This window comes from Schistocerca nitens, chromosome 10, assembly GCF_023898315.1.
Source record: "Schistocerca nitens isolate TAMUIC-IGC-003100 chromosome 10, iqSchNite1.1, whole genome shotgun sequence".
NCBI lineage: Eukaryota > Metazoa > Arthropoda > Insecta > Orthoptera > Acrididae > Schistocerca > Schistocerca nitens.
In genome coordinates, this window is record NC_064623.1 from 110770402 (window position 1) to 110783346 (window position 12945).

General features: G+C 39.5%; 1 protein-coding gene across 1 annotated transcript; it reads right to left on the minus strand.

Moving 5' to 3' along the window:
• Positions 1-1269: 1269 nt before the first annotated feature.
• Positions 1270-12566, minus strand: LOC126210511 (40S ribosomal protein S19). The gene is made up of 4 exons (XM_049939757.1): positions 12480-12566; positions 12122-12192; positions 10950-11119; positions 1270-1516 (listed from the first exon to the last, which is right to left on the minus strand). Exons 2-4 carry the CDS (start codon positions 12190-12192, stop codon positions 1320-1322), a joined length of 438 nt encoding a protein of 145 aa, XP_049795714.1. The 5' UTR covers positions 12480-12566; the 3' UTR covers positions 1270-1319.
• Positions 12567-12945: the final 379 nt, after the last annotated feature.

Consider the following 12945-nt stretch of genomic DNA (forward strand, 5'->3'; position numbering starts at 1 on the left):
CACACACACTAAAGTGTCCAACTAGAAATGTTAGTACCAAAACACAAAAGTAAATAACTGAAGCTTACGATATCAAAAGGAAGGGAATATTAAGCTAGAGATATTAATTTTCCACATTCCCAGTCATCACAAAAAAGCCAAATATCTGAGCATCTTAAGAGTACTGCCCTCTGTAGGCTATGTATGTTGATCAATTTACTGCTGGGTCCCTAGGTCTGTGGCTGTCAGGTTTGACATACCGTGTCACTGTTCCAAACACCATATGACCCATTAAAAACAAAATATAAAACCACACCATACTTAAAATACAGAACCACAATGTTTCATTTATAATTATTTTGGTGCACTTCCCACATAAAATAAATACGATGGTATTCACAATTGGTTGCACATGCCCTTATTAAACAAGCTCCAAATTTGAAATATGTAAATGTCTGAATACATTTTGCACGTGTAAAGTAGAGTAGAGGTTGTTAAGTAGTTGGACAGGTCTATCACCCTCGTCATCCAATATCATACTGGAGTGGAACAAATGAACCATATGCTTGGCCAGATCTTTGATTATATATCACCATGTTCAGAAATGAGGGACATCCCATTGAAGATCATTCCCACCCATCCTAAAGTGGTAACTTTAGCACCCCCCTGAACCTCTTGGTCCATCCATATGCCACTCCCACTCCCTTACAACACGGCTCGTATCCCTGTGGAAGACCCAGGTGCAAGACCTGCCCAATAGATATAACCAGCACTTCCTAATCCAGACCTGTTACAGGCTTATCCTACCCCATCAGAGACAGGGCTGTCTATGAAAGCAGCAATGCCACATACCACCTGTGTTGCAATCACTGCACAGTTTTCGTGTCAACACAACAACCAACCAACTGCCTACCAGTAAGCATGGCCACCACCAAAATTTGTTTACATCAATCTAAGTCTTTGAATTATGGTAAACAAAAAACAGTGTAAGTGTTAAGTTCTGATTTACTTTGTACTGTGCTCTGTGTGCTAGACAACAAATTTACCATCAAAAATGCATCTTCTTAAAAACAAAACCTCACTGGCATAAACAAAAAAGGAAACTAACTTCACTTCATTTCAATTACAAATCCATCTGATGATGGAAGCATGCTGCCAAAACACGTCATACTAAAAAACATTTTACTGAATGCACTTAACTTTAAAACACTAAAAATAATCATCTAAGATCACAACTAAGTACAGGAACTAGGTAACAACATAGCTCTAATAAAGAAAAAACAGTCGGACGTCTTTACAATATAGATTTTATTTTTAGATACAACATACAAAAGTATCGTTTATTCCAGTGTTTTTTTCTGGCGAACCTGAGCAGCAATGCGATCAAGATCCCGCCTGCCCTGCTCAGTTAGTCGGCGTCCACCATCACCAGTTCGCTCAATCAGCTTCAGTTGCTCTAAGGACTGCAATGCTTTTCTTGCAACACTACCGGCCCCCCGGCAAAAATGTGATGGGCAGACGCCGTTTCTCTGGCGACCTAGGAGCAAATGCTTAGTTAAAGTCTATGCTTAGACCCCTTATCTTAGATCAGCAGTAGCTTAACTAAGAGTAACTCTCAAAAAAGCAAACTTGTTTCTTATAGTTCACAAAATTAGGAAGCTATGAATCACAAACAGCATACAATACTTAAAATGAATTATTTTTATTTTGTTATCAGTGTGTTCATTAAAGACATACAACAGTTCAATTATAAAGTGTTAAATTATGCAAATGACAGAAAATATCATCACTAAAATGCATACATAGTGCAACAAATCTATGGAAATCAAGATCATATAAACCAGTACCTTAAAGTTAATTTTTCAGTATGCAATATGTACTGGCAACTTATTTATCATAAAATCACATGGTCATTTGCATGTTGTATTCTAGAACCTATGAACAGGATACACTTTTATAATACACTATCCGGCATCCGATCAAATTTGGGCACTTATACCATTTTACCAGCTTTTCTATGCCTTCTGCATACTCAGTTGCTGCCAAGCCGTTGAACCACAAATTAACAGCTTCTTTATCATATCTTCCACAGCATTGTCCACTCAAAAGTCTTTCAATTTGGGGAATAGGTGATTCACTTGAGGCTAGGTCCAGACATTTCCCACCGAAGAAAAACCTGTGTAACTCCCGCTGCCAGTGGAGACGCAAAATCAAGTCGCTGAAGCAACTGACAGACTATTGCACTTGCACTCTTCACTTCTAGGCATGTTGTCAATGAGCAGAACTCCCTAACAATATCAAAACACTGTAACCATAATCTTACTGGTGCTCAAAATTTGTTTTGCTTTTATGGTTTTGTTAGGGATTGCGAATAATGCCATTCCATTGACTGGAGCTTTATTTCTGGTTGGTTTTAGGAAAGGGGCTGAACCAGGAATTTTCCTGAAGTGATTTAAAGAAATCGCAGAAAACCTATATCAAGATGGCCAGGTGTGGGATTTATTTCAGATGTGAAATGTGATATCCAAGTCTCCTTACCAGTGACAATGTGATTCATCACCATCCTTTTCATAGCGACTGAGGAATGTCCATCCAGCTACTATTAGCTTAGTTTTGCATTTGCCTGACAAAATTAGAGGAATCCATCTGGCACACACTTTTTTATAGCCCAGATTTGCTCTAAATCTCACACAAAGCAATTCTTTAAATGCCTGGAAGAATTATTGCAGTCCACTAACTGTGGAGCACTCATCTGCTTGGATTTTTGTTTCAATCGTTGCTTTGAGTCTGCCAGGCAGTACTGAAGTCCCGTCTGAGCGATGTTTGTCTGAACACTCTTCCGTCCACCACTAAAGACGATACATCACTTCCGAACTGATGCTTCACTTATCCACTACAATCTCAGTTACCTGTCTATAAATTTCGACAAGCCAGACTTTATGCGCATTTAAAAAGCAGGTAACACTGCGCACCTCAGCACTCAGTGGGATTGTCAATTTTGCACACATTTGAAGTAGCACAGCTGAGCAATAAGCGGCTGCATCGGGTCATAGCTGCTGCCCTACTGAAGCGAACGTGTAAAAAGGTAGGTAGGTACGTAAGACGTCAACAGTGAGAGTAGATGAGGGCATGAGCCAAAACAAAAACATTCTTCATTTTCCTAATGAGTCTCATACTTTATTGAAAGAAGGCTGCTCAAATGTAGAGGGCAGAAGACTTCATCATTGTCATTAACTTCAACAAGTTAGTTTACAAAAGGAAAGTTGTGTAACTCCAAGCACGGGATAGGGATTGCAGGAAAGGATAGCGACAACGAAATGTAAAATATTGAACTTCCAAAGAACCAAATATGTGGCCAACAATGCACAAACAGGGAACATTTTGTCTTATATCTTTGCCAAGAACATCCACAGTGAACATCTCTGCCTGACCTGACCCGCTGTACCTAGTTCTATTCTTTGTAACAGGACATAAGTCAATCTCTTTTCCACCTCAAGCAAGAACACATCACATGCCAAATCAAAAATATGAGTGTCCTATACAAGTCTATTTACCACCGAGCTCTTTCTATCGTTTCCTGGATTGTAAGGCTTACAAGGCATTTCCTCACTACTTCCAAATCTGATCAATCATCTCACATCACAGGAGTATGAGAAAAACTCTGATAAAAGTGGGATCTACTTGGGCTATGATATGCGCATCCTGAAACTAAATGAGCATAACCTCTGCTTAGGAATTAAATACTACTCACTGTTAGCCTGAAGAGTCTATGGGCAAGTCCAACTACAATTTTATCACAAAATCCATACACATTAATGAATTTAGAGATATTTATTATTGGAAAGTACAATATCTGATATTTTCTGCACAACAGAGGAAGGTTTATATTTTACTGTATTTGGATAAAAATAATTAATTAATTGAAATGATAAAATTTATAATTCAATTTGAAATAAAGTTGCCTTTACAAAATATTATTATTGTTGCACGCTGTCTACAATTACATTTCAACCTCAATCTGCTTAAGCAGTTTAAGAGTAACATTTCTCTCAAATCTCAGAACATTCATAATTTATCCAGCCTGATTTTATCATCAGCACTACCAACTGAAGCAGCCATTGGACACACACTGCAAAATTCTTCTGTCATTTTTTATGACAGCAGGTTGCTTTGATTTTCATGCCCCATTTCAAACTCACTCTACTGTGTTCTTGCAACACATTATTTGTACTAGAGGAGAAACCTGTACTACTACCACTAACACCACTATAATGTTTCTATACTACAGCCAAAACTTTTACCACTACTAAAATTTTGGTGCCTAATTAGTGTGTTCATAAGTTTCCAGAGGAAAATACTCTGATGTCTCCCTGATGTCAGGCTAGTGGAGATGAGCATAGGGTGACAAAAGGAAACAACCCAGCTATTCATTCCAAAATTCAATGAAACCATAAAACACAGCTAGACTGCATAATAGGAATGCAACACTTCAAATGCTAATAATCCAATTTTTCATTCACCAAGCCACTTCAGTAACCAGTTTCTACTCATAAGGTAGACTGATTATGGGAAATGGCTTATGTTTATTATTTATTTATGTTTTCACTAAAACCCATATTACACTATCAAAATGCAAAACAATTATAAGTAAACAAATAATAAAATCAGTAGGCCTTTTAAGGGTTTCCAATTCCACCAGGCACCGACTCATCCTAAAATAACCATATTGGTATGTGGCGTAGCATACATAGGCGGCAATGCAGGAGCTGACTGGCATTTAATTGATCGTAAAGATGGCGACTATTGCTCTGAGATACATCATGGCACACCTGTTACACCTGTCCACGTAGTTCTGTAAGTGTTGTCGGCTGATGGTTCATACGAATCACTTCTCGTCCCATCATATACCCACATGCGCTCAACTGGAAACAAGTCTGGGGATCATGTTGCCTGGGAAGTTGCTGCAAGTCTTGCACATCACTTTTTAAGATTCACCAGCAGTGTGTGGCTGACCATTATCATGTCGGAACAACATAGCACCCTCATTTTGCAAAAATGGCAGAACAGGTCTAACAACATTCTGCACATACCTAGTGCTGGTTAGCAGTCCCTCCAGAAACATCAAAGCTGAATGAGAATTGTAGCTTATCGCACCCCCAGCTATAGGGCCTGGGCTGGACTAGTATGTCTTGGACGAATGCAGTCTCGCCATGTCTCCGTCTTATGCACAAATGACTATCACTTGCGAGCAGGCATAATAAGCATTCATCGCTGAAGACGGCATACCATTCCACCTTTGAAGTGCCCCTCTGATGGCACCAGTCTAGTCGTGCACGTTCAATGCTGTGGCATAAAAGGAAGATGGGCTAGAGGTGTGCATGCCCATAGTCCCACTGCTAACAACCAGTTCAAAATAGTTGTTTTGACACTTCTGGGCTCACAAGCCCTCTTATCTGTTCAGTGGTAGCTGTATGATCTGCCACTGCTGCCCTTACAATATGACAATCCTGGCAGCCTTCTCTGCTGCGTGGATGTCCAAGATCTCATCTACAGGTGTCAGAATGTTCATGTGACCACTAATGTCAGCATCACTGCACAACTCATGCAGCACGTCCAAATTGTGTGCCAACTCTCCTAGACGAAATCCTGTCACTCGGAAGGTCACAATCTGACTCCTTCCAAATTTTCTCAGTGCATCTCAGTGCCATGTTTACCTGCTTGCTCCATACTATTGCGCCACACTGATCCTTCTGGCTGTGAGCATTCCCTATTATAGGGCAGAGACAGATGATGCACTGATAGCTATGCCACTACAATATCTGTTGATAGACGACGGTGAAACCATTATCAGTACATCTGCTATCCTCCAGTTGCCATCAATGGATCAAACTCTACAGTCTTTCCAAGTGTACTAATTTTTCTTGTAAGTTTACATATAGTAATGGAAAGCACTGGTGTAATGTAAGTAATCTAGCAGTAACAGGTAAAAACTCATCAAATAATAGAGGCATTCAGTTCCAACATTGTCAGTACAATGTAGCTCTGTGTGTGTGTGTGTGTGTGAGAGAGAGAGAGAGAGAGAGAGAGAGAGAGAGAGAGAGAGAGAGAGAGAGAGAGAGAGAGACTCTCTCTTAAAAAGGATTCATCTGGAAGTTCTGTTTTGTTTACGCACTTTCCATAGCTAAAAATCAACACTTGTAACTACTGAGTGAGTTGTTACATTTATTCCTAATTGTTTGCTTCCTGCCAGGATTCTCCATTACCCTATTTGGCATAAGAGATTAATAAATGTGAAAATGAAATGGAGATCATGCTAAACAAGCAAATTTTAGTATGAGGAACAGGTCTACATTTCAACTATCGTTTCCGCCAATTGTTGTCAATTTTGCTAGTCACAATTGCAATTTTGCACTAATAATCAGGTACACAAGTACGTAACTAGATATCGGTCACACTGTAAATGAACTACATACGCTGAATCAATACCTACAGCAGCAAAAACATAAATCACCAAAGAAAATGATACTCATACTACCTCTTTCAATGAAGGCTGTGGTACGAGTGAAATTTTTGTGCTATTCATATCTTGGGTCGACAGAAGCGTCCGATCTCACGCGTCAACTTTGACCCGCGACGTAAGGGTGTTGTTGTGTGTGACGTCATGACGGTGCGGAGTTTGGTTTGTGAGTGTGGCGTGTTTGTAGATGTCGTGCCCTCTGGTGGTATGTTCAAGGTTTTCATTTGTTTGGTATATTGGGCTCAGTTTGCTGTTGCTCATTGTTGAGTGCTGTTTGCGTATTTTTGAAGCGGAATTCATTTCAGTGAGTTAACGGTTTTGTGTGAAGGTTAATGTGATGATTGCTGTACGTCGGGTGGTATTGTTATTAACTTTAATCAGTTGTGGTTTTTTGTTCAGGAATGGATATGAAAGATAAATAGTTCTCGTTTGAGGGCTATGATGGGTGACACAGCTTTAGAGCTGATTAAGTTCCTTCAGCTTTTTGGCCTATTTGCCGAGGTGGTGAACTGCGGTGTGTGCCGTGAAGCAATGAAGTTGGTTAATTTCCGGCCTCTCGGACTAGGAACGGTTACATGTGGCGCTGTCGGAAAGACGACATATGGCATTCCATACGGCGCGGTACCTGGTTCGAGAAGTCTAGGTTGGGCATGCGCGAGATTGTACTTGTTACTTATTATTTTTGTTATAGATCCCCACAGAGTTTTTGTGCGCATGAGACTGGTGAGTGAGAGGAGCGTTCTGGATTGGTATTCGTTTTGTCGTGAAGTGTGTTCAGAATTTATTAAGTACATGAGTAAGTTGGGGGGGGCATGGGGTGGTTGTGGAGGTGGACGGGTCACAGTTTGGGAAAAGGAGTATCTGAGAGGGAAGTCTGTGGCTGGTCTTTGAGTGTGGGGGGCTGTTGTTCCAGGGGAGGGGGGGTTCCGAATGTGTTTTTTGGTTTGTGGAAGGGAGGTCCAAGGCCGAATTAGTGGGGTTAATTGAGGAATATATAGAGCCGGGGTCCACAATAGTTTCTGATGCTTTTTCTTCGTATAGGGGGTTGGGTGAGAGGGGATTTAATCGTTTGATCGTTTAGTAGTGAACCATAGTTTAGAGTTTAAGAATTATGAGACAGGGTCTTGTACTAATACAGTAGAGGGGGTGTGGGTGGCCGTTAAGTCAGTTCTTGGGAGGGGGAAGAGGCGCTCTTCTAACCTTCAGTCTCATTTAGATGAGTACTGTTGGCGGAACAGTGTCCCAGAAGGCTATTGTGTTGTTCGGGTTTTCTTAAGGGCTGTGGGTAAAATGTATAGGCCGAAAGTGGTTAGTTAGGGTGGTCTGGGTAGGTGGGTGGGTGGCTGAGGCTCAGGGTGGGGTGGGTGGTTTATTTTATTGTAGAGTATTTGTTAAGGTGGGGAGGGGGGGGGAGAGTGTGTTTGGTTTTTGTTTTAGTTGTGGAGGATCTATTTTGTTCAAGTTTCTGTTGAGTTGTAGTTTGTGATTGAGATTTTTTTATGTTGCATTTGGTTTTAGTTTGTGGGTTTTTTTATTTTGGGGTCAGGGGGGAGGTTGGGTTGGTTGAGGGGGGGGCGGGGGGGGGGGTTGAGGTGTGGGTGGGTTGGGTTTTTACTTTGGTTAGTATTTTTTCATTGGTTAGTGTGTGTGTGTGTGTGTGTGTGTGTGTGTGTGGTGGCCAATCTAGTTTGTGGGGCTGGAACTTTCTTGTGGTAAGTTTTCATTTTTTTTGTTTTCGGTGTGTGTGTGTGTGTGTGTGTGTGTGTGTGTGTGTGTGTGTGTGTGTGTGTGTGTGTTGTGTGTTGGGGTCTAGGGAAGTGTTTCATTGAAATTTGTGGCTGTGAAGGTTGATATTGGTATTGGGAGATTTTTTTTTTTGAGTTACATAGGTTAAGGGAAGTGGTCGATTCCTAACTTATGGGATTGGGAGCTGCTGTTGAGCTATATAGTTGGAGGGAAGTGTCCGTTCGTAATGTTTGGTGGTGTATGTTGGTATTTGTATTGGGAGATGGGATCGAGAGCTGCTGTTGAGCTATATAGGTCAAGGGAAGTGTTCGATCCCAATTTATTGGATTGGGAGCTGCTGTAGATCTATATAGGTCAAGGGAAGTGTCCAATTCCAGATAATACTGTGTTTTGTGGTATTTGGTGAGTTTTGTGATGTCAATTTTTTTTCGCCATTTTGCGTGGTTTTGTATGGGGGTGGGTGCCTAAATTTGTTTATATTTAGATTGTCTCCACCCAAAAACCCCCAATTTCCCGAGCTTGTCCCGTTAGAGTCATTAGGCTTTTTGTGAAATGTGTGTGTTTGTTTTTGGATGTATTTTTGTCTTTATAACATGTATGTAACGACTTTATATGCGCCATATTGGAATTGTGATTTATGGTCGTTTCCGCCATATTTGTGACGTCATGGGTCAAAGCAGACGGGTGGGATCGGACGCTTCCGTATCTCCCATATCTTTGCTACTCCTGCAATTCTGATACTTTGTATGTGCTGAGTTCCAAGGAATGAATGTATTGTTCCAGTATTTTACCCAATTAGAGTGTGACAAGTGTCCCTCCTTGAAATCTTGATTGTGGTGCAAGACATCTGTAGCAAAGACCATGGTTTACATTAGGCTGAAAAATTGAAGATGGAGCCAGCAAATGACAGTATCATACATAAGCTGGTTAAAGTTACACAGTGGACTGTTGCATTATTTGGAGTAGTGAATGAGAAATTGACACATAGTTGGTGGAAGTTACATAGTGGACCCTCTAGCATTTTTGGTAGTTTATTTATTATATATGTACACAATAGGCATCAACTACCAGTGACCTCATTACACAGTATGTGTTCTGAATTAATCTGCAGTTCTATGTTCTCTGACAATAAGTGTCAAATATGACAAAGCGCATTTAAATGTGGCACAAATGAACATTAGCCTACATTATCGGTCAATCTGTTATGACAACCCTTATTTGGCATTCAAATGTCTCTGCTTCACTAACTCTCAGACACATTATCACCTCTAAATCCATCCTATACAGGCTACATTACAAATCAGTCACCACAACTAAGATTCCAAAGTGGGCCCATTTTCACACCATACCACATTTTATTCAACAGATTGATCTGTAGCAAAATCTAAGGTTTATGCTCAGTCCATATTTAACCCACTTTTACATTACAAATTACTAAAACTACAAGGTAAATTAAGAGTGTTCCATTACACAATACATATATCTCCCAAATAGTATTTTGGTGAATATCTTGTGATACAAAATGCAAAGGAGGGGAAGGGAGGCTGCACTGCATATCCTTCACAGCTCCTTAATATAAATAATTTTATAACCTCGACCAGCTGAATTAAAATCTGTCACCAAAACCAGGCTTTTTGCTATCACATTCAATGGCTTCACTAACTCCCAACCAAACTTTCAAACTCTCCAATTAAGGTAAAAGTGCACTTAACAGTGACAGCAGCTTTTCCATTGCATGCAGCTGTTGGTAACAGATTGCATGACAATTTGTGGGAGACACACACAGCCAATGATTCATATGCAAGCTTAACCAATTAAAACAAGTTAACTATTTTGATATATACAGTTAGAATGTAACCACATTGCCGGAATTTTTGGCAAATAGGAAATACGACATACAAGGTGATTCCGGCCCAAGATGCTGGAGTTGGTAGTTGTGTGTGTGTTTTACTGATAAAAACTGTGGCCACAAGCTATATGTGGTAAGTCTTATTGTGCCTATTTGCAACTTGATGTGTCTTCTTTACAGTAAGTAGCAATCTGTCTTTCCCTACACTACCTTGAGCTTCCCCTGTATGATAGCCATACAAGCAGGCTATTGTAATGATGAATACATATTTCAAGCTGCACAACACATCAAACCATTACTGCAAACTATTACAGCAATCTTATACTAGTGTTGAGATTTGCTGGATTCCAACCTAACCAAAGCTTCAAGTCAAATCAGTGTATTAGCAGTTTTTTCCTGGTCTCTAAAGAAAAGAAATAATTATATTTGGTGATTCTTTCCAGCTATCATGTAATCTCACCCATCCCGCTATGACCAATGTCACCAAATTGCAGAGATCTGCACAAAAACCTGGCCCTTATGTGTACTTTAGTCTGAATTAGTTTGAGGCAACAGTCAATAGCAGCAGCAATCTTAACTAAGGCGTGCTCAGTTAGCAGTGGGGAACAACATATGCCAATAATATATTTATTTACTGAAAGTTTGCCAACATGTATTTAACAAAGAAGCACACCAAAAATGTGCACTAGGCAACAGTACTTTTGATGAAAATTTTCCATATAGAACCAACGAAAATCCAATATAACTAGAGATGTTAAAACTCGCCAGAAGTTCACATACTGATGGTAAAAATACTAACAGATGCAAATAATATGAATACTAAAATATGTTAGTCTACTTTGCTAGAAGTGCCAGTACCTCCAAATATTTTTGTTACTGCACCAACTCCAACTGGCGACCTGAAATAGATGTGCCTAGCGAGAGCAGCACAACGTGTATAGTACCAATCATCGTCATATGGTGCAAGTTCCTTAAACCTTGCACTTTTCACCAAATCTACCCATTCTGGAACCTTCATCTTTCCAGTCCTGAAAGCAAAAGTTTCAAAAACAAATATACAACTAAATAGTATGACAAACAAAATTCAGACCTACAATATCTATTGTAAACAAAAATTACTGTTAAACATGGTCCTGACAGTATATGACTATGATTCAACAAATAATTAGGATAGTGCTTGAAGTAATTTCATGACACAAAAAGCTAACTTTTGCTATTATTCTGAGAAAAGTCACATTATCTCGTGTAACATTGTCTGGAAATTACCTCATAAAATAGTACAAATCTCAGCTAATTACAGGGAAATGTTTAGACAGTTGCTTCTAGAGTTGTTTAAAACACTTAATAATAGCAACTGGAGCAATTCTAAGACAACGCATGAGCTACTGCCAAAACACTATATTCAGGTGTTATATGATCAAGAACTCGAGACAAACCTTTAAACAGAAATAGTATTTCTAAACTACAATTTAATGTTACTAAACTTTAAAAGAGCTCTTTGTGCAATACCTTTTGACATTAGAGTAGAGCTGTTTCGCATCACCAACTAACAACATAAAAGGAATAATCTAAGTCATAAAGGATTTTGAAGCATCTCGCACCTGGTCTTTCAATGGCATGGAATAAACACTTTCCAAGCCTGATTTGAATTTTCATCAAATTCTTCTGTTACATCTCCTGAATCAAAGCAGAAACTGGTCTCGTCAAGGATGTTAACACATTTCCGACTAACCGCTGCCCCCACTTTCATCAAACAGTAAAAACAGTAAGTTACGAATTAACTATATAAGACATTTCACCTATTTTTCTCTAAGGGCTGTGCTTTCAATCACGGCGTTTTGTAAATTTTAGATTGCTCTAGCAGGAAACAAAAGTTATTCCTGTGGATATGTTGTGGCTGTCAATTACCACGGGCTACCCTTTGGCGATGATTCGGGACATATTTAGATAAATTTGAAGCACTACTCCGATAATGAAGATCTACACCAATCTATGTCTATTCAAGTGATTTCCATAACACGCAAACTCACTTTTTTAAGAACGCCGAAAACGCTTTGACGAACTTCTGTTGGTCGACATCCTTGAGCGTCACGGATGGCATCTGCAAATGAAGCAATTTAAAAACTGGAATTAAATGGGCATGAAAGGAGCAGCGCACAACGCGCCAGTCGCTGGCCACGCAGCACAACAAAATTTTCTCTCACATTAAACAAGTCAACATTCAACAACATGATCAGCCTTGTAGAGACTCACGTGTTCTGCTAAGCAACAAGTAACACCGAATAACGGCAGCATTCGTTACAAGCAAATAAATTATAAACGCTAATGTGGAAATAACTATAACATAATTAAGTTTATTTATAAATTTTCTTGGTATTACAACATTACCTTCGTATTTCACTTTACAACCAACTCACAACAGGGCAATCAAACGGAAGAAGGAACTGACCACAGATCTTATTAGTTCACAGTTCACCTGCATCCACCAAAGATAATAGGTGGGGTAAACGAAGATGGCCTGCCGGGATTCCTCAGGCATGAATTACTTACACATGTGATTGGAAGTATTTTTGTATATCAGGTGTGAGCAATGTAATTTCGGCTTTCTATGATATACTAAAATGTGAGAAAATAAGTGAAAAGTATATTTATGTCAAAAATTCTGCAACAACGATCATCCACTTTATTTATTTCAAAACAACCATGAGGACCTGATGTTAGATTTTTAACTTCAAGAATCAGACCCCCAGACAAGAAGACCTGGAGCCATTTCAACATGACAAGCTAAGTAAACTTGAAAGTTTATTGTAATTTTAGCGCCTCTCAAATCTTCTTAAAAGACTTTGCTTACTAA